The sequence below is a fragment of the Amborella trichopoda genome, chromosome 9, assembly GCF_054954075.1.
Source record: "Amborella trichopoda isolate Santa Cruz 75 chromosome 9, AtrichopodaSantaCruz75HAP2 v2.0, whole genome shotgun sequence".
Lineage (NCBI taxonomy): Eukaryota > Viridiplantae > Streptophyta > Magnoliopsida > Amborellales > Amborellaceae > Amborella > Amborella trichopoda.
In genome coordinates, this window is record NC_142344.1 from 46,847,990 (window position 1) to 46,871,365 (window position 23,376).

Consider the following 23,376-nt stretch of genomic DNA (forward strand, 5'->3'; position numbering starts at 1 on the left):
AACAATACTCATGCATCCTCACCTTTTGTTATCCATTAATTCATCATCAAATCTCTCTCTCGCACAGATGGTTCTTCTAAGCCGGCATGTCTTACATGACTTGGGTTATATACTAGCCTTGAAAAGATGTGTTATTTACAGCTGAGGCTAGGGTTTTTGGAAGTGGGTCCCGTAATCCCTCCTTTGTCTTGGAGTTGCTTATAGCCATTAAGAATCGTTTTGAACTTTTGATACTCAAGAGGCCCACACAGAGGGAGATGGGCCCAAAATTTTGTCTTGTTATCGGATGGCTCAGATTTACGTTAAACAAAGATAGCAAGCTCTAGAAGATCTCAACCATCCATTTTGAGAAATTTTTTAGCTAGACAAATCCCTCATCATTGAGCAGACGTGGCTTTTTAACTTTGAACGACAAACATATATATACAAAAATGTATGCAATGGATAACACACCAACGAGTTTGCATCTTCAAGAGAGTTCCTTTTCATCATGTTATCAAGTATAGTTCAGCTTTTAAGAGTGATAAAGAATTTTTCCTTGTTCAATGGATTGTGCCTCCTTTTACCATCACATCATTTACCTTACACATCTAAACACTCGAGTAAATGCAATCCCCAAGTGACATCTTATCCACTAATCCCCTTATTTTAGTCAGTACTCTCTCTCTCTCTCAATCCCCAAGTGACATCTCATCTATGGGTGGCAATGGGCGGGGCCAGCACTGGCCCTGGCCGGTCCCTATCCTTAGGTGTTGTCCCTCCCTATAAGGCGAGCTCAGGCCTAGTTTTGGCTCTACTAGGGCAAAAAATAAATGAAGCAAAAGTCTAAAAAAAATAAAAAAAAAGATCGGGCTAGGCCGAACCAGGCCAGCACTACTCTTGAGCCATAGTTTGTGACTGTAAGCCCTACTTTTATAGGGCTGGGCCAACCAAGCCGGACCAGGCTGCCCAGCCCATTGCCAGCCCTAATCTTATCCACTAACCCCCCTTGTTTTAGTTGGCGCACGCACACACTCTTTCTCTCTTGTGGGGCAACCGTTTTGGCTCATTGATGAGTTAGAATCATGCCCCTTGATGCCATCCCATCATACATAGACCGAATTAGACTTGAGAAGCAAGCATGGAGCCATCACCTTCAAAACCCCTTAACAACTTTACAGTGGAAAGGCCTTTCTTGCATTCTAAGGCGTGGATTCCAGAGAGAAATCCACCTTGTAAGAAATTTGTACACATACTTGGAAATGCCTGTTTTTCATGATTCAAGAGAGATGCCTTAGTTCTCATTGTCATTCCTTTCACAAAGCTGTAGGTATTTAAGCATTTCTAATATAGTAAATGTTAGAATATTTTCTGTGCTTAAGCAACTCTCTTATCAAGCATTTATTTAAGCATTTCTAAGATAATAATGCTACCAGTATCGAATAGAGCATGCAGAAAAAAAATTCATGAAAAATCTGCTCAGAATGATCGTACAAATTTTATGAAACCATGTGCTATGACTCGAATCCATAGTCAATCCCGAGGACTAATTAACTAGAAAGGGCATGAAAGAGAATGGTAGGACATGTGATTAATGTGTTTGGTGCAGGCGGTATTCAACCAATATCCTTCCTATTCCGAGTGCAAGATGCGATTGCAGTAGTCGGTCAAGTTAGCGAAGGCTTCGAAGGAAAAACATGAAAGCAATATAGAAGGAACAAATAGGAAAACCAAAAACATGAATCTTATCTTAGATCTTAAAACCTTGACCAATTCTCGTGTTAAGCAGCTATGTCATCGTCGGTGTGCATTTTACTAGACCGTGTTATAAAACTAAGTGCAAATTTAACAAATCTCTCTTCGTATATAATTTAGAAAGAATTATGTTGAAGTAGTGAACTAATCAAGGGGACACTTGATTAGCTCCTCATTTGTAAAATAAAAAGCTCGCTCCCTTGTGATAGTCTTTTACTTTATATGATGGAGTGTTGGGTGATCAAGAAACAACATAAACATAAAATGAATGTGGCAAAGATTAGAATGTTGAGATAGATAAGTGGTAAGATAAAAAAAATAGAATTTAAAATGAATTATTTGAGAAAACTTCAAAGCGGCTCCAATAGGCAACAAGATGAAAAAAAATAATCTTTAGTGGGTTGGCCATGTGCAATTCAAATTTAAAACTGCATCAATTAATAAATACAAATTGGTTCAAATAAAAGGCCCTGAAAGAGCAAAAAGCCCAAAAAAATATGGATATTAGTAAAAACAAATATTGAGACATATGGTCCTATTAAAGGTATAGCCCTTTGATAGAAGATAATGCGGGAATGGAATTCTTACAGCAAATCCAAATAGTTAGGATAAAGATCTGATCATGATGATAGTGAATTAACCAGTGGTTTAAAAAACGGATCGGTGGTTCGGATCGGTGGATCGACTATCCGGATCAAGAATCGGCCTATTCGGTCGGATTAAGCTGTAAAAAAATTATAAAAAAATTATTAAAATTTATTATAAATGTTGTTTTTTAAAAATCCAATAAGAAATCGAAGTACTATATCATTAATTTTTATTTTTTTCATCAATATGTGAATATTGAGATGTATGAACTTATTTTAACCATTAAATTACATCACACAAAATAAAAATCATAGAACTATCATGGATGAAGTATATAATCATACATGGACTACAATAAAGAATGATTTTTTATAAGAACATTTTAGTTTTTTTAACAGAAACCTTGGATTTTTTTACATGACATGTTTGTCGTATTAAATTTTTTTTTGTTTTTAACAAGAACCTTTTTTTGACAAAAAATACTCATTGTATTATTATTTTTTTGTAAGAACTTTTTTTTTTGACAATAGCTTTTTATTACTTTTGAATTTTTTGACAAAAGCCTTTTATTTTTTTGACAAAAAAAAAAAATTTGACAAAAAAAAATAATTGATAAGAACCTTTCATTTTTTTTTTATAAGAAACTTTTTATTTTATTGATAAGAAGAAAATTTGACAAAAAGCAAAATTGATAAAAAAAAAACCTTCCATTTTTTTTATAAGAAAAAAATTTGACAAAAAGTGAAACTGATAAAAAAACCTTTCATTTTTTTCTTAATGACAAAAATACTTGTTGTATTATTATTTTTTTTATAAGAACTTTTTTTTTTTAAAATAACTTTTTACTTTTTTTTATTTTTTGACAAAAAAAAAAATTGACAAGAAAAATAATTGATAAGAACCTTTCATTTTTTTTATAAGAAAATCTTTATTTTATTGATAAGAAAAAAATTTGACAAAATGCGAAATTGATAAAACCTTTCATTTTTTTGATAATAAAAAAATTAACAAAAAGCAAAATTGATAAAAAAAATCTTTCATTTTTTTTATAAGAAAAAAATTTGACTTCAAAAAAATAAAATTGACAAAAAAAATATTTATAAAACAAAAATTTGACCTCAAAAAAATAAAATTGAGAAGAAAAATAGTTGATAAGAGGAACCCCCTTTCATCCTAAGGAAAATCGAACCCACGCCCTCCACATGCAAAAAAAAAAGTTTTAACCAACAAACCACATGCTACTTAATAGTATTAAAAGCGTAAACAAAATATATAATATATTAATGTTTCAAGTTAATATCTTCACATTATCCCACATTGAAAAGGTAAAAAAAAGTTGTAGTTAACGAGGATAACGCGTGCGATGTGAAGAGAGTCACGTAACGAAATGTGTGGACCTTAAAGTTCATGTACTTTTTAAAATTTAAAAAAATGACCATTGAAAAATCGACAAGCCATGACATCATGAATCGAGAGAGTTATGACATCCCATGACGATTTACAACATAAAATTGCCGGTTCTTCTCTAGAACCAAGTGATTTCCAGTATTTCACTGAAACCGACATGGGGTCTGCCGATTCCCAAGTCGAATAGGACGAATCCGGTTCGACTCACCGACTTTTGAATCATTGGAATTAACAATAGACATATCAAATGAAAAGAATTCTAATTTCTAAGGATTTGTTATTTATGGAGAAAGATGTTTGTTAAACTTCTATTTATCATCAAAATTTATGTACAAATTGTCATAAATTTATGTACAAATTGTCATTGTCTCTCTAGTTCAAATTAAAATCTACAAAATCATTACAACAATATTCACACATCATTGATCACTTTAGGTTTAGGTGAAGTTCAAAATTAATAATCATGACAGCTTTATTTACATACCAAATGGAGAAAGTATTTTTAGCTTAGTGGCTAAAAAAGGATGGAATGTGAATGGCATCTGAATCCCACGTCAGATTGCATGCTTGGTGGAAAACCTCATTCTTTAGCCATTGCTTAGCAAGTAAACAAACTGTCACATTCCATAAACAATCCAGATTAATTGATATAAGCTGAAAAACATAAATGCATAGATTTTACGCCATTTAGCGCAAACAATGAGAATTTTTTGAACTAAAACATGAAGAACTCTGAGCCCTCCTAAGTTCAAATCCACCCAGTCCCAATTCCAATTAACTCTCATGGAACACAACCTGAGAAGCCAAATCAAACAAGACATAAATAACATCCAGGAAACAAAGAAAATTGCAACTAAATGACGATCATTTCCCAAAGTGCAAAATTGGGCCAACAAAGAACAAAGTTTGTGAGATTGGCCATCATTTTCTAGGCCTTCCTATTTTCCCTGTTTTTACCCGACCTTGGCCTCGCCCTGAGCTTCCCTTTGACTCCGTTGGGCTCTTACCGGCAGCCTTGCCCCTGCCTCGGCCTGATGCAGCTTTCACTTTTCGTCCCCTTTGTTTTTTCTTATCTGAGCCGTTTGCATCACCCTCTTCATTCTCTTCATTCTCTTCATTTTCTGATTTAGAGTCATCCATGAATTTCTTCCTCTTGGAATTTACAGCTTTCTTTTTAGCAGGTTTCTTAACATCTGGACCTTTGCTTTCCAGTTTATCTGCCCCCTCTGCAATCAACAATCATATTTCATCTTGAGGTTTCAGTTAAAGAAGTAAAAAATGAAGAGGGTCTCAAAGTTACCAGAAAACCATCATAGACAATTAAGATGGTTCCAATCCACATTTACATTTATAAGAACTTTCTTGAGATTTGAGTATGGTCTAATTTAGAAAAATAGAAGGATTCAGCAGGATGATCCATTTTAGCGACTCTCCAGAATGTCAAATTTGCTTAGGTAACATTTGTTCCATAAAACAGTTATCAGGTTTTAATTATTGAAAAGATTAGAAAGTTCAAGTTTTCAAAATCTAATCATTATTGCACTATTTTTTAACCAAAGAACAAATGGATATCATACAGAACAAAGATGCTTCTGTAAGTTCACTTACCCTCACTGAGGCACTCACCATCATAAACTGCAATCTGCAAGAAATAGATAATCAGAAACCGTTATGTTTAAATATTATAAGTTTAAATAGATTAAGAGGATAAACAATGATCTGAAGAATCTAGCACTGCCTGACACACATCGAGCCCTCTTTAAGCAGTTTAAGAACACTGACTTAGATCGGGATTCTGTATCATCCTGATCCAAGTTGAGTTGTTTAGACAAGGCCAATTCTCAAAAGACTCAGACCACATCCACCTGAGGCTCAGCCAACTGAGCATCAACCTGACACAGTCAACTCAGGCGAGTCCTTAGTCATGTTTGCAACAATATTATCCAGATTAAATAGGTCATCAATACGTTGAATCCACCGATTCAGTAGAGTGCCACAAGGCAAGCCAAGCATGGGCATGCTCAAGCTTGGCTTGCATGGGTCGAGGACTACCTTGTGCTTGGTTTGACTTGACTTGTCTACTCGAACAAGCCCATAAACATTCCAGGTCAAGACATAAGCAAGGCAAGCACAAGCACATGAACAGGGCAATACTCACCCATGAAAAAAATGAATAGCGCAGTACATAATGTGACTTTTTGAGTTTCCTATTTTAGAGGGTGTGTGCACATGCATACATACATATATATATAGGAAAAATATACTCAGTTCAAAAAAATTTCTCGAACTTTGTGAAATACCTCAAACCATCCAATTTGATACCTAATGAGTAGTAGCAATTGTGACCTCCTTGTAGTAAAGATAAATGGTCTCAAAGTATGCAATTATATATATATATATATATATATATATATATATATGAGTAAATCTTACAATAGCTGGATAGCTATAATGAATGGTAATATAGGTGGAATGAGAGCCGTCAGATCTTCATCATGTGGTTCAGAATGGGATTTGAAAAATAAAATAAAATTCAAGTACATGTGATTGTGGCCATCCAATATGTCATTGAATCTGGGCTGTTGGATACACTACTTCGTACATTAGCTGGCATATAAAAGTGAGATCCCACTCACACACACACACACATATTAAAGAAGCACAACTTGAGCTCAAGACAAGCCTGTCTAGCTTGACCGTGGCTTCTTTAGTAAAGAAGCTAGTGGGCTCAATTTGGCATGCCTTGTTGAGCCAAAAAATATTGTTCGAGCCTAGGTCATTACAGCCAAAACCTAGCTAGCTTGGCTTGTTGGCTCCCTAGTCCAGCCCAAATCGATCAAAGATGCCAGAAAAAATGAAGAAAGTAAAAGTAACACAAAAAAAAAAAAAAACCCAGTCAAAATCGATCTGAACTGGCCAGTTCGAACAATTGGGTTTAGACCAATTTTGACTAGTTGACCCGTTCAGCAATAAAACCAGACAATTTCAAGCCTGGTTCTTGACCTGACCAACCGGTCTAGTCTGGTTTTAATAACATTGATTTACAATTAAATAAGAAAAATCGAACCACCTTGTACATGGCAAGCAATTCCATTATTCCTAGAAAGTTCATATCACCATTTGTCTGCCCCCCAAATGACTATTCTACTATGCCTCCAATGGATGCATTTAATTTTTTATCCACGAGGAAAAATGAAACAAACAATATCTTTTTTCCATCACTACACATTGTTAATGTTAGTAGATAATATGGAAAATATCTCTATAGACCCCATTTTCAACTTTCATTTCTCCATTAACCTAAGGTTGCAAAACCTATCTTACTACATAGAAATTCACTCTATAATATCTCCTAACCCCCTCACCATATTTTATTCATTTTTTACTATTTTTTTTAACCCAAACAAATTTAAAAAAGACTGTTTTTTAAACCCCTCTCTCTCCTCACAGGATTCCTTTCTCTCTCCTCCGATCAACCTCCCAAACCCCTCTCTCTCTCTATCTCCCCCCTCACCAACTCGCCGGGAAACTACACTAACCCGGTCACCTGCTTGCCGGAAAACTACAAGAGGCGATGATGGGCAGGAAATGCCACCGGTTTCGATCTCTTGAGCCATTGTCTTGACCAACTTAGTGAGGGAAAGAACTGCCTCTAATTCGTTCCAAAAACCCATGTCTCCAATTATATCTGCAACTTCTCTAGCAAGAGGATCCTATGCGCAAAGAAGCTTAAAGGAGTCGTCCATTACAGCAAGTTGCAGAGCTCAAGCAATGGCTATGATGTCCTCTAAAGTGGGGCAAATCAGAGGGAAGTTTTCACCAGAAAACCCACTGGAAAAATGGTTTTCTGGCAAGACTCTGTTCAGCCCCACCTGATTAAGCTCCTGCAACTGCAACTTCTCGAAACAAAGGTAGTTGTTTGCCGAAATCCTTGATCAAGCTATTGGACCCTTGGAATTGGCAAGAAAGGTTCACTATCCAATGGTTTTCAAACTCCAAATTCCTCAAAGCCTTGGCTTTGAACCTATCGGCGACTATACCAACACATCTCTAAACAACTCCACCATTGCAAATTGCATTTACACTGTCCCAAAGTGTTTCCTCTGCAAAATTTGAAGGAACAGAGCCAGTAGTGAAAATTGCCTTTCTAAAAAGACTGGTTCCATAAGGGAGGTTAACTGGTGAACAGGGTTTCTCTTTCTATAGTGGTGAGAAGAGGTAGCAGTTGGGGCAGAGAGAGAAGATGGTGAGATGGGGTGAATGGTGGGAAGCTAGAGAGAGGTTTTGGGAGATTTGCAGTGACATTGGGGCAAGTTCCTCGCTTTAGGTGCTCGGAAGTTGTTCTCGAAGGGTTGGAAGCAGAGAAGAGAGTTGCAGAGAGAGCATCGAAGCTTTATAGCCTTGGGCGCACCAGTGTCCGGGTTTTGAACCAGGATGGGCTCGAGATGAACCCAATACCAAGCTTCCTTGCCTTTAATGGCCTTCAAGCGCACAGTCGTCAAGCCTTCATAGCGCTTGAGCACTTCTTTCGCAGAGACATCGTCTTCGAAACCAAGCGTGCTCGCCACAAGAGAGCATGTTTCTCACTCCTCCATGGCACTCTCTCTCACATAAGAGGACACAGCTCAAGCCCCAAGGTCGCCAGGAGCATTGTTCAACGTGAGGAGAGAGAGAGAGTTAGAAAAAAAGCGTCTTTTTTAATTTGTTTGGGTTAAAATATAAAGTAGATAAAATTATTTAGGGGGTTAGAAGATAGGTTTTGAAATTTTGGGTTTAAGAAGAAATGAAAGTTGAAAATAGGGTCAATGGAGATATTTTCCCTAGATAATATTCTTTCCAATAAGCTTTTGAAGATATCAGTGTGATTGCATTGAATAAGGGATTGAGCCTGAAATATTCCTTCGAAAAAGATATGGAGGCAAGAGGACGACCAAAAAGGCTTGTCAGCATGTGGAGGGTCTTTCAGCAGACAATCAATGATAATGGCTAGGAAAGTTTCCTAGAATTAACTGCTCATGCATGTAGATGGAACCCACTAAGCGCTACAGAGTTTGATCAAAAATGAGAGTAAGGGGTGGTCAGCAAACTTTGGAAGATTTCAACTAGGTATACATGGTTGGAATAGTCTCACTTGTTCTCCCCATTGAAGATTAAAAACCCATGTGGATGAGATAAGTGAAAACCCTCAAGCATGATCTCTTCTTCCTCTAGATATGCATGAAAAAGAAATGCACCCAGAGACCTGCAAACAAGTGATAGATCCAGTAGCCAAACAGGGGAGTGATGAAAAATGGCCTCAGGTTGGCACTGGTTGGGGAATAGAGTTATAATTTACAATTTTATAAATACTTTTTTTTTTTGGGTGAAACCCCTAAAACCAAAAGTGATGAGGAGTTGGGAGCTTATATGGCTCCACTCCATATAGACTTTATACTTACGGGCAATGGCGACTTAAGATGTCAAGTCTGGGGATTGGGACCCCCATAATCTTACAAATTCACTGAGAAACCAAGAGAATAAGTATTACAATTGAGCACTATTACTACCAAACAAATAAGACAAACCAAAGACGTAGAAGAAATATGTTGGAACGTTTCCTTGAAGAGTACTAACATGATCCCCGTACATTCAACCATACAAAAGTATGCATCTCTTTCCAGACAACACATCTAGTAGGCATCCAGTATTCTCCTCTCTAGTTTCTCCGTCTGTACAACAATTGGAGTTCTAGATTCAAAAAGCACAAACTTGAGTATAACAAATCCTTCCTTTTACCAAGTGAAAGCCCATCATGGTGGATTTAGATTTATTATATACCAGAATTCTGTAGATCATGCTTTTTGAATCTTCTATAATTAAAAACAGGCAATAACCTCCTACTTGGAACCATTTAATAAAGACAAACACAATATCATCTAAGTGATCATTAATAAAGAGTATGTGATATCTATGAAATGATTACCTGTTCAAGCCGATCATCAGCATTTTCTCTATCGACAATAATCATTGAGAAACCCATACCGCAAGCAGCACTACACATATAATTCCTGACTAATTAGTTTTAAGTCATAATAATCAGGGTGAATCATGGAACTTCTGGAGAGAAACCATAAAATGCATGATGTACCATAAACTCATACCTAATAACATGCATTCCCTCAAGGCTATCAACCTTTTTGGGGTTAGCAGAGGACCTATAGAGAAGACAGTAACAGTTTTTTAGTGAAAACATGGTATAACAAAAATAGAATACAAGCAAAAAATAAGTATATCTCCAAATGCGAAAACAAGCAATTTCAACTGATTGATACTGGAAATACATACTTCTGTCCATGCGGACCATAACCAAGCTCTCCATATTGAGCTTGGCCCCAACTTATACAAGAATCATCAGCACCAACAACATGATGAGCGAAACCTGAATCCATGCAACGTATATTCCATCCACTGATAACAAGCAAATAAAATCCAAATTATAAATCACGATGGCAAACAAAACCATACTAGCAACAGTGAATGGAGTAAGAGAACAAATAAATGATGTTCGCCAAATGTGAAACAGAGAAGGAAGAGCCAGTCCATTACATGCCAAACATATAGCCTAATAGAATAAGGGCAAGCTTTTTATGCTTCCCCTACAGCATAAACCTTATATAGTTCCCCTTATCCAACCGTCCATTCTGACTGGAGAGCTAAGATTTCCCCAATCACAATGTCACATCTCTACACTATTTTATTTTTCATTTTTTTTCTATAAACTATTTCGACACCAAATTTAGGACGTCCAATGCTCTATTCAACTTGCACTTGCAAAAGATATAAAAACAATATTTCCAATAAAATAAAATGACCAAAACACCCCTGAAAGTTTCAAGGGGTATTTTGGCCATTGTATTTTATCGGAAAACTATTTTTAATATTTTTTATATGTGCTCCCCAATGAGTAGATGGCACTACCAAATTTCATACTACAATTTGTATAAAAAAAACTAAAAATAAAATACTTTGAGACGTCGAATCTAAGATCAAACGGTGAGTGGCTCTCTTGATAAAAATTGGACGGCTGAATGATAGGGGAAGCATAGATCTTCTATGCTATAGGGGAAGTATAGAGACCTTTCCCATAGAATAAAAGTCATAGATAGTTAATCCATTTATATGCATATCACAGTCGACATAAATCACAACTCTTTTAAAAGGGTACGGAGAGCTGGAAGCATGACACACAGAAGACATGGTTGGATATGAATTCAGGAGAAAAGCAGCATAGGAGGTAAATTATAAGTCCCGAAATTACTAAACTAAAAAAAAAAAAAAAAACCACCCCTATGAGGTGCAAAAAAAAATACTAATTTGATGACAAAAAAAATTGAAAATGACACTAGAGACAATCTTCTGAAGACATTATAGTATTAAGAAGATACATGAAGTCTGAAAGTACTCAAAGAAACTTAAAAACAAATGTCTGCAAACATAACAGTCAGAAGGAAAGGACATAAATAAAAAAAACAAAAAGAACGAAGGAATTAACTATCAGAAGCAAACCAAAAAAAGAGACAAGAAGAAAAAAAAGAATACAGGTTCGACCCAAGCAACAGTGTTGTATAGCATAAACCATGTAAAGACTTTATGAAATAAAGAGGTTGAAGATAGAATTAGAAAAGCCCAAAATATAATAGGCCGAGACAACAAATTAAGGCTCCAAGAACTGAAGTTATTGAACTACCCCAAATCCAGGAGAGGCTTAGGATACATCCAATCGTCGCCCGTTGCCTTAATTTTACCCCATATATACAACTGCCCGCCACCTGGATTACATACCACAAAATGAATTCAGATATGAGCAAAGATGAACTGGTCAATGCCTATATATTTCCAAAGTTAAATGCAACAATGCAGCCATAGTATATATACACTTATAACATGATGTGACTCATACTTTCATTCCATTACTCACAAATTAAAAATGGCAATTGGTTAGCGCGAGTTGTCTGGAATAAGTAAAATAGTACTAGGGAATATTAGATACACATGATAATTCCAATTATTAATGTCAAATATAAAATCTAGAAATCAACAATCAACTTTAAGCCTAGAAACCATCACCAGAAAGAATCCAAAGATAACCGATGGCAGTACAAGCAGCACAATTCTCTATAGCAGTGGCATGACCCTCTATAAAGACCAGGAGAAGCAACTAATCCCAAAGGAGAATCATCAAGGAAAGGTATGCCTTAACCACCATACACAAAACCCCAAGAACCATCCAAACAATGAAAATAACTGCCCCAAGGCCCTCAATCTCGGCCAAAGATCATGCTCAATTCCTAAAAGGACCCATGTGACCACAACAGCAGCAGCATTAACAAGAAACAATGACAGTAGTAGTAAGGAGTAGTGGTGGTGATGGTACTGGTAGTGGTAGTAGTAGCACTGGTGGTAGTGGTGTAATAGTGGTAGTGGTAGTGGTAGTAGTAGCACTGGTGGTAGTGGTATAATAGTGGTAGTGGTAGTGGTAATGGTCATGGTAGTAGCCTAGTAGTAGTGGTGGTGGTAATGCTAAAGATCGTGTTGCTGCTGGTGGTGGTGGTGGTGGCAGTAGTGGTGGTGGTGGTGGTGGTGGTGGTAGTGGTGGTTGTTATCATCAACATCATCATTACTATTAGAAGAAGATGAAGAAGAAGAAGCCATTATGGGAAATGTATTAATCTTTCTTGCCATGATGATGTTTTCCTGCAACTTGTAGTGAGGAAGTAAATCACTATTGGCATACAAGCAAAAACCTCGAACTCATTTTATGTATAGTGGAGCTTAGATCCCTCCTAACCAAAACCTCAATCTCAACAACATGGAATCTTGCTCCCAGGCATCCTAGGATCTAGCTCCTTAACTTGTTGAATGCACGGACGTTAATTCGAACCCAGAGAGCTTCTACCTTATGGCAGTCGGCATTCCCCAAACCAACCCCACTCCCGCACCTGCTTCCACCCCTACTTCCAGTAACTATGGCCAGGTCCCGCTGGGTCAGGTACCGACCCCTCTGCACCTCTACCAGTTCAGTGGTCAGCCCGATTTTGACAACAATGGTTTAGCCACATGCAAAACAATAAGTCTATAGGACTACTATCTATTACAACATATCAAAAAACTTAACTATACAAATACATGATACAAATGAGTTTGCACAGTTCAATAATGTATATATCGTATTAGAATTTATTTGACAAAATAACCAATTGCAAATGATAAGTAAGAAACTAATGGAAAATCCAACTTTTTTGGACATGTCAAACCATTACCAGCAGTGCATGCTGAACTTTGAGAACCAGCTGAAACAATGGCATTAGGAGGCAAGACATTCTGCCTCTGGAAGGTCTCAACAAGACGTGGAATCCACTCATCCTTCTGCTCTCTATGTCCAAGCCTATCCAGTAAATGAGTATGAAACAATTAGGAATTGTGTCTAATGCAAATAAAATTAGGTAATCCAAATAAATTAGTTTTATTATTTTTTTAGATGGATTGTTTTTCTAGGATTGTGGGAGGTACTAAAGAGATTTTACGGAGGTTCATTTCTCAGGAAAGATAAACCTTTTGTTTGGCGTGAGTTGTTTTTTAGGAGGCTTATCTCTTTTATTAATGTAGGTGCATGGATTTATCATTTAGTGAGGGGAGAAAACATGGAGTAGATAATAATAGCTAGCTTTTTATAGTTATCTTTTAGTTAGGAGTTATCGTTTAGAAAGGATAACAAGAAGATGAGAGACATCAATTGTAAGGAGGATTTTTATCTTTATGTAATGATCAAAGAGAGAGATTTATAATGACATGGGAAGGAGGAGATAGGAAAATGTCGAAGAGAGTCTTTGGTAGGTTTTAATTTTATTATTCATTTTTAGCTTGTATTTAAAGCGAAAAGATCCTTTTGAAGAAACAGATTATTGGAGAATAAACAAAGGGTTTGTTCTTGTGAAAAGATCTTGGGGTGAACTCCCTTGCAGACCCAGAGAAGTATAATTCTCTCATCCCATATTTTATCCTTTATTTTTTCTAGATTATTTTTTTTCCTTCTATCAATTGGTATAAGAGCAAGTAAGACACATCAATCACAATGCCGCCAAAACCCACTTTGACGATCGAGGATGTATTGCTACAAATTATGGAGTTTGTAAAGCAACAAATTAAGGAGAGTATAAATCAGGCAATAGAAGGTATTCAATGAGACATAAACGTAATTAATTAGAAGTTGCAACGGTTCGAAGATACCATTCATCAAGGGGAGGAAGTTTGCAAACCACATAAATTGACGCCAAATTTCACCATAGAGACGAATCGAGTTCCACAATTAGCGTGGTGCGTCGATCCAAAACGTCAAAAGCAAATTTGCAGTCAAGATCCACATTTTCTACCACATAGATTGACGCCAAATTTCACAATAGAGACGAATCAAGTTATAGACTGACACAGGGTGCCGATCTAGAATGTTACAAACAAATTTCAAACAAATTTGCAAGCAAGATCCACATTTTATAAAGAGTCCATGCGATTTCAATATTTACAGTTAAACTCCCTGAATTTCATAGTAAGTTTAGTATAGAGGCTTTTATTGACAGGCTAAGTGTAGTTGAAATTTTTTTTTAGTAACAAGGTTTAAAAAATCGAATCGGTGACTTGATTCGGCCTCACCCATACCCATGTCAGATTGGACAATCGGCGGATCGGATTGGAGAATTGGCAGAATTGGTAATTTTTGTCTAAAAAAATCACTATAAATCTGTAAAAATAGTGTTCTTTTAGTTTCTAAACGTAATTAGGAGTGATGCATTATGTACTTTCATTACTTTGTAAAAATAAGTGAATACTGAGATGTTTTTGTTCTATCGAGATATCTGTATAATTATTAATTATAATATTGCATCAACATAATTTAAAGATATTAAAAAATATTTCCATATTACAAGATTAAAAATAATAATTTCCCATATAAAGTGAAATTAGAATCATATCAAAGTATTAAATATTTATTAATTCGCTTTATTCATCCAAAATTATGACAACCTAACTAACTATAATATTTATATAATGAAATTGAAATTGTTAACTTGTATATTATAATTATTTTATTATACAAATAAGATCAAATCTAAAATGTCTTATTACATCATCTAATTTAAAAAAAAAGCATATTTACAAATATAAAAACATAATCCATTACATAATTTATAATGTAAATAAATTAATAAATAAAAATACAAGATTTGGTTATTAATGTATCATTATTAATTATAATATTACAACAAAGGTGATAAAAAATTTATTAGAAAATGCTTCCATAGCATATGATTAAAAATAAAAATACAACCCCCAATAAAATTTAATGTTAAGATATTTTAAAAAAAAAAAGAAAAATAAAGATTAAAATTCAAAAAAAAAAAAACTATCGGCAACATGCACATTAGCAACAAAAAAAAAGGTACTAAAACCTATCGAAAAAACCATTTTATTAATAAATAACAAAACCTTTTATGTGGCAGTTTTTTAATTTAGCATGTTAATTAATTCATTTAATTAAAAAATATATTGACGAGACTCATTTAATATGACACACTAGGGTTCATAAATTAAATGGCATGCTAAGGCTTCAATGTCACGTTAAAGGTATATCATATGATGCTCATTTAAGATTCACGTGCAATGATTTACCATATAACTGCATGCTCATTTAAGATGCACGTTGAGGTTTATCTCATTTAGGATCAATGCTAATTTAATATGGTTGACTGGCCTGCTCAAATAAAGGGACAAAAGTAGTCCCACATCGAAAATATTGGACATGTTATGCTAGTAGAAAATGAAGGCTACCAGATTACTCAGTGTAAGCTTATTGTGTGGAAGAGCCAGTATTGATGGAGCCGCACACGTGATTAAATGCATTTTTTTAATAAGAACCAATGATGTGTCCGAATCATGACATCATAAGAGTCATGACATCATCAAGCCGGTTCCTTATAGCAAATCATGCAGATCCCGTTTTATTAACGGATCCAAAATAGTGTCACTGATACTCGATCCGGATCGGGTCGGTGATTTTTTAAACATTGTTTAGTATAGTGATTTGTCAGATGAGTGTAAGGTTAAACTTGTCACAACCAAGCTCCGTACATGATGTGGCTTGGTGGGAGCAAATTGAACAAGCCCAAGTTCATGGTGGAAAGGCAAAAATTATTGATTGGCGAAAGATGAAAAAGAAATTGAGAGAAGATTTTCTTCATTTGGATCACGAGCAAATTTTCTTTCAAGATCTCCAAAATCTACAGATTGAAAAGAAAGTGGAGGATTATACTAGAGAATTTTGTAGACTAGTAGCTCGAAAGAACCTCCAAGAGACTAAAGGACAAAAGGTTGCTTGATATGTAAATGCGCTTCAACCTACCATTAGAGATGTCTTTCCACATCGGCCATAGACCTGAAGTGAAGCTCTTCAAATTTCTCTACGTGTAGAGACCAAATTCCAATAGAGCTCTAATAAGCCCTTTCTCACCCAAAAGGAGGTTTCGCACCAACGGCTATTTAATGGAAATAAAGGGATACCTCGAAGATTACTTGCTTTCGATACACTGAAACTGGACACCGTGCATATAAATGCCCAAAAAAGAAGACAGAGGTACATTTGGCTAAAGAAGTGGATAAAGTTCAAGAAGAAGATCAAGTTACAAAAATAATCCTACACGGTGATGAACGGGATACTCTTTGAATCCATTTTGAATTTTCAAGCTCGAGGTTGAGCTTCTCCCACCCCGGAGAATGATGCAAATAAAATTAGGAAATTTAAAAAATATATAGTTTTATTATTATTTGAGATGGGTTACTTAAAGGATTGTGGGATTTGCTAAAGAGATCTTCGAGAGTTTCTTTTTTTTAGGAAAGATAAATCTTTTGTTTGGTGTGAGTTGCTGTTTTAAGGAGGCTTATTTTTTGCATTAACATGGGTACAAGGGTTTATTTTTTTTACTGAGGGGACAAAACATGGAATAGATAATAGTAGTTATATTTTTATAGCTATCTTTTATTTAGGACTTATCTTTTGGAAAGGCTAACAAAAAAATGAGAGGAATCAATTGTAAGGAGGGTTTTTATCTTTTACATAATGGTCAGAGAGAGATAATAACATGAAAGGTGGAGATAAAAAACAACCTGGGAGAGAGCCTTTGGTGGGGTTTTTTTTTTTAATTTATTTTTAGATTGTATTCAAAGGGAAGAAGTCCCTTTTGAAGAAACAAATTATTGCAGAACAAAGAAAGAGTTCGATCTTGTGAAAATATCTTTACGTGGACTCCCTTGCGGACACAAAGACAGGGTATAATTCTCTCATCCCTTATTTTATCTTTTATTTTTTCTGAATTATTTTTTTTCACTCATCAGTGTCTAACAGTAAGCTATTGGTTAAAAGGTTCAAGTACTTGGCACACACAAACTCATCTCATTAAACTAGCTTGATAGAGCCACAGCAACCAAATGACAATGTAAAATGTGCCTTCCAATACCTTCCATATCCACCAAACCCCCACCTGAAATAATGCAACACAATAGAAGGGAAAACTCTATTCAGGCCAAACAACTTCTCAGATAAATGTAACAAAGCATGGGTAGTTCAGCTGCAAGACTTGAACTTGAGAAGTACTGTCTTGATTAACGACACCTTAGCAAATCAAGCCAAAGCACAAATCCTTTTCCAAAAAATAGCACTAATAGCCAAATTTTGAGGTCCAAAATGGTGTCCTAAGTATAAAAAAGGGATCAGGTCTGGAGCAAAAGTTGGAAATCACATGGAAAAAAAACATTTCGAGTCCAGCAATTATAATGATGATGATTACAAACACTCGTTTAAATAATATAGATGGCCGCGAGCCAAATACTAAAAAGCAGTTGATGGAAGTTACAAAAATACAGGCAACAAAGGAAAAAACCCGCAACATTTAGTAAGATCCCATAAATTTTGTGAAGTCCATTTAACTTCAAAAACGATTCACAAAAAGCAGAAAACTTGGTAAGTAACTAGAAGCAAAAAGCCCACTATAGAAATTCTACAGATGCAAATTCATGGCTACAGTTCCCACAAAAGCACATAAATTACAAGCAATAAACATGATATCTTAAGAGAGGTAAAGTGAAGGTTAGGGTGACATACGTGTAAAGAAAACCATTCGAATCTGCTGCAACTGGATACATGTGACACAAAATCCACAACAGTAGGGCATCAATGGCAAACTCATGTGAGAGTCCATATTCAGGATTTCTAATCAAATAATTAGAAAGCATGGGAAAGAGACGAGATCCAAATAAGAAAAATGTAATCATGCTGAAAAGAACAGCTTCAAAATCAACTTAACCTGTGTGGTTTGTTCCACAAGCAACTTTAACAATAGTTTTCTCAGCAAGTGAAGCAATTGCACGTGGACGAGGTTGGGCCTCATAAGCTAGCCTAACAGAACTATCTCTGGCATTGTACTGCAAGTCCATGGAATATCTACTTCAAGGATTCCAAAAAAACATCCAGTAACGGGGACTGCAATACCAGAAATCTAAAAATATGTGCTGATCATGCATACCTCATGGTCAGTTCCATGCCCAAGTTGACCGTATATTGGGAGACCAGCAGTTCTATAAACCGCAAAACAACTCATCTCAGATTAGCTCAAGTCAATAACCAATCAATAGAAGTATCATAATGACTGGACATTTTAGCATTTTAAACCAAAGAAACAAGAATAAGAGAATGATAAATCTGAAAACATACAATATTGATGATCCTTCGAGTGAAGATAGCCAAACAGTAAAATCACCCCCACAGACAGCATCTGACACTTGAGGCACAAGGCAACGGACTGGAGACGTCTCGATTTCTAAAGAAGTAACAAAATAAAACTACTAGATTAGAGATGGACAATTAACAATGAATTCATAAGCCAGCCATGAACAATGAGATGCATTGGCAGATGCACTGGCAGAATGAACAAATTGAGTAAAATATAGAGTAGAACATAACTGACGCAACCGCATGATATATTTACTCTTTTCCATATTCAGCTGACTCGATGATTAACAACACAATTGAGATAGAAAATTACGAATAAAGGCAGTTAGGAAATGGCAAAATACAGACTTCAAAAATAGTACAACTACATTCTGCAGCGCTAAGAATTTTTTAAGACCATCCTGTGTAAACTATTCAAGAGAGAGAAAAATGCACAAGTAAAAGTGAGGAGAAGAGATGACTGCAATGGATTGTCCAATGTTCTTTAGGATTTGGACATCCACATTTTTTATATACAACATGTCCAATAAAGAATTACAAGTATGCCCTACATTTTTTATATACATGTACAATAAAGAATTACAAGCATGCCCTATGTTAGTACATACATATTGGACATGTGAATAACATACCAATATGAACATGTTCTTACAAGTGTAATTGCTTATCATGCCATATCTTGAATACACTCTTCAGCCACACACCGACAACAATCATGAACAGCTTGTCTTTTAGAACCTTATATCTCTACTTGGTCAGCCCTTTTGTAAACATTTACCAACCTGTTCACTGGTCCCAACAAATTTTGTAAATATTTCTGTCTTCACTTTTCTATCTTACAGAGTGTGGATCCATTTAAGTGTTCGTTCCATGAAGCACTGTATTCATGAAAATAACTATGGCACATTGATTATCACTATATAAAAGCTATTGCGTAATTCAAGACTGACAACCACGGCAAGACTCCTTATACATGTGACTTGAGAAGTGACCCAAGTTATGTGGGAAGTCACAGCTGCCTAGGGGTGAGAATTGACCTGATCCGGATTCAAAATGGGGATTTCGAACCCTATTCGGATCCGGGTATGGACCCAAAATTTGGATCCGAAATCCGGATCCTGACCCAAAAGTCAGGTCCGAATTGAAATCCCGATCGGATCCAAGTGCAAGTGTATCTGATCTGGATCCGACCCAAATCCAAATCCACATCCATATCCAAAACGGTTTTTTTACTAATAAATTTTTATTTTATATATACAATTTTTTTAAGTAGCAGTATATAGAGTAATCCATATCCATATCCGATATATACGATTGAGATCTAGGATCTGGTTCGGACCCAAATCCAACACGAATCCAACGTACACTATTTAGATCCGAATCTGATGTATACTTGTGAGTATAATATACCTTGTCATTGATGTATTCCAAGGAATAGCCAGTGCCCTACATGACTGGACATACATAAATCAAGACTTAAGTATGCTCTCTCTCTTGTATATAATATATATGGTCGGCTCCATGAATCCTAATCCTCCATTCTTCACGGATCATGCCCACAGTAAGACCAAAAGTCACCATATTTTTTTTACTACTTATATCCATGTCCTTTTGGGTCTTCCCCTTGCCCTTTTAGGGCTTCCACTTGAACCAAATCACACCTCCTCACCGGCGCTGCATTAGGTCCATGTTGCTCATGAACAACCCACCTAAGTCTACTTTCCTTCATCTTATCACCCATTGAAGCCTCACTTAAATATATATATATATATATATATATATATATATATATATATATATATATATATATATATATATGAGACATTTATAACAAATAGAAAGAAATAGCTATGACAAAACATGAGTAGGCATCTATGACAAAGACAAGGTCATCTATCATGCTTCTCTGATCTGCAAGATTTAATATAAAATCCAGAAAAATAAATGTTAAAAGGAAGAGTAAATACATGACTGAACCATGTATTTACACACACACACACACATAAGAGAAAGCATATGGGCCTGTATGTGTAAGCGAGAAGTCTCACATCGAACACTTGCAGGCGACCATCTTCTTTTTCTTATATGTAAAATGGGAGCATATGGGTCCATGTATGTGTCGTGTATGTGTGAGAGAGAGAGGCCCCACATCGAACACTTGTTGGGCCATCTTCTTTTTCTTCTTCTTCTTCTTCTTCTCATATGTAGAGAGAGAGCATGTGAGCATGTGAACAACACAGAAGGGCTTTAAGCCCTTCACGATTTTTATAAGACTTGAATATTTTTTTATTTTTTAAGGCTGCTTTCGCTTGATTTTTTTTTTTTCCTTTTTTGGGTGGCACTTGGTGCAAAGGGGTTTGGGGGGATAGAATGCCCTCCCAAAACCCTATCCCCCCTTTTTCGGGGGAAATAAGAACTTTTCGGCCCCGGTCCAGAGCCTTTTCCTGCCCTTGACCAAGTTGTACCCAATGTTAAAAAAGGCAGAAGAGGCCACCTAAGTGAGCTCCCAAACACAAAGGCGACCTTAACGAAAGGGGTTGGGGTGGGGGCTATATGTTGTGTTGTGTGTGTGTGTTTTGTGAATGTGTGTGTGTGCATGCCCACATCTATGTGTACATGGTCTCGCATAAAATTCTTAAAGATCATCCTATTTTTTCTTACTTTTCTTTTTGACTTGTATTTGTGAGAGAGAGGTCTCGAACACTTGGAGGATACGGAGAGAGAGAGAGAGAGAGAGACTATGAGAGAGAGGAACCTCGCATCAAAGACTTGGAGGTCATCTTCTTCTATTTCTTCTTCTTACATGTAAAGCGAGAGCATATGGGTCCATGTGTATCTTTGTGTGTGTGTGAGAGAGAGAGAGAGAGAGACAGGCTGCGCATCGAACATTTGGAGTCCATCTCGTCTTCTTCTCATATGTAGAGAGAGCACGTGTTCTCAAAAGAAAGACAGAGAGAGAGAGAGAAGGGCAATACCAGGCCTTATTTTTATTTGGATAAATTTGAACTTTTCTTTTATTATTTATTTAAGGAATGGCACTATGTGGGAGCCCGCCTTGACTGCCTAGGCATGCCTGCCCACCGCCTACACTACGCCTAGGCAGTTTGTCGACCAGGCCGCCTAAGTGACAAGGCGGCCAAATTTTCGTTCATTGGTCGTATCGAGATGTCGCCTAGGCAGCCGAATTGAGATGACCACCCACCTAGGTGACGCCACCTTAGCAATGTTACACAAACACTTCTATTCTTTCTTATCGCGTGTCAACACAGGTTTGACACTCCATCCGTATGTGTCATGTGCTTTGCTTCAAAGACACTCCGTGTTGCCACATACATCAAATGTGTCAGATCTATGGACACGAGGTATTGCCTTTTTTTTTTTGTATTAGATGAAAGGTCTCATCTTTGGTGGAGTTCAATCCCACATATTTTGATAAGGATCTAAAAGTTTCACCGTCCCACCAAATACAACTACGTTAATATGAGGACTGAGGAGATATATATTATTTTGTTGGGTGAAAAGTGTAAACTGCATTTATTACTCGTGCCACTTGACAATGCATTTATTAGTTTTGGTCATGGTACTTGCCAACGCATTTATTAGTTGCAAGCTCAACGGGAATGCATTAGGTTATTGTACATTGATTAAATAGAAAAACAAAAAGTTTATACAAGGTTACAACTTTGTACTATAGAGGTAAGGTGCACCTCAAAAATCCTATAGAAGAGTGTTCTTGGAAAACCCTCAAATTGAATTGATCATCTCGACCTCGAGATGTATGGACATGAAGAAAAATAAGAACTCCAAGTCCAATAATAGTGCATATTGTAAAACGTTATCTAGACCAATGTACCAAAGGTAAATTGGTCTCATAATATACTTTTCATATATATATATATATATATATATAGGGGTTGTCTACAAAGACACCATTTATCTTTTGTACATGGAGGTCACAATGATTTCCACTCATTAGATGTCAAATTGGATGGCTTGGAGTGAGTCACAAAATCCGAGAATTTTTTTTTTTAGAATTTGGTGTCTATTCAATGACACTCTTATAACCACTCATTTTAAAATCTAAGGGACAGAAATGATTGTGACATCCATGTGCAAAAAACAAATGGTCTCTTCGTAGACAATCCCATATATATATATATATATATATATATATATATATATATATATATATATATATGGAAAAAGTTAATATAAGCTTTTTTTTTGGGTAAGTAAAAAGTGCTAAGTCATTGGGGATTTGGGCCCCTACCCTTTGGTAATATAAGGTTGCAGCCTTAAAATGTAGAAATAAATATGCACCTTAAGAATAGATCATAAAACGTAGTTTGGATGTGGTATTTGATCATCTCGGTATCGAAATGTATGAATATGAAAAGAAATAGAGATTTCGAGTCCACGAAATAGTGTATCCTGCAACACATTATCTAGACCGTCTATTTTCAAGATTTTTATGTGTTTATAGATCTACTTGATTTCAACCATTTTCAACGTTTAAAATTTTATAATTACAGATGAAAATAGATTCTCAAGCCAATCTAAACAATTTTGATATCAAAAATACATTTATGATAAAATTTAGATGTGCGCCTTAATTGGATTGTTTAAGGTTGCAACCTTATGCATATATATGGGAAAGGATGGCGTGAGCCCACTAGCTCATAGACCAGTGTGAGCCCAACGGCCCAGATTGAATATGGGCTGATTCAATGATCACGATTACATTTCATACTGTAACTTTGAAATTTTTTATACATCCAAATCACTTGAAAATTTGAGTGTATATTCTTTAAAATAGGAGAATCCAACAAAAA

General features: G+C 35.9%; 1 protein-coding gene across 6 annotated transcripts in view; it reads right to left on the minus strand.

Moving 5' to 3' along the window:
- Positions 1–4,025: 4,025 nt before the first annotated feature.
- Positions 4,026–23,376, minus strand: part of LOC18442711 (Regulator of chromosome condensation (RCC1) family protein) — a 40,319-nt gene continuing 20,968 nt past the window's right edge. For 2 of the 6 annotated variants that reach the window (XM_088846410.1, XM_088846411.1), the window contains 13 exons: positions 18,527–18,632; positions 18,339–18,390; positions 18,120–18,256; positions 17,918–17,948; positions 17,274–17,297; positions 13,029–13,153; positions 11,456–11,537; positions 10,054–10,176; positions 9,870–9,923; positions 9,692–9,761; positions 5,338–5,371; positions 4,692–4,955; positions 4,026–4,343 (listed from right to left, as the gene is read on the minus strand). In XM_088846410.1, the coding sequence (XP_088702536.1) occupies positions 4,237–4,343; positions 4,692–4,955; positions 5,338–5,371; positions 9,692–9,761; positions 9,870–9,923; positions 10,054–10,176; positions 11,456–11,537; positions 13,029–13,153; positions 17,274–17,297; positions 17,918–17,948; positions 18,120–18,256; positions 18,339–18,355 (1,068 nt within the window). In that variant the 5' untranslated portion in view covers positions 18,356–18,390; positions 18,527–18,632 and the 3' untranslated portion in view covers positions 4,026–4,236. The other 4 variants (XM_088846406.1, XM_088846409.1, XM_088846407.1 and 1 more) reach the window with 4 other exon arrangements.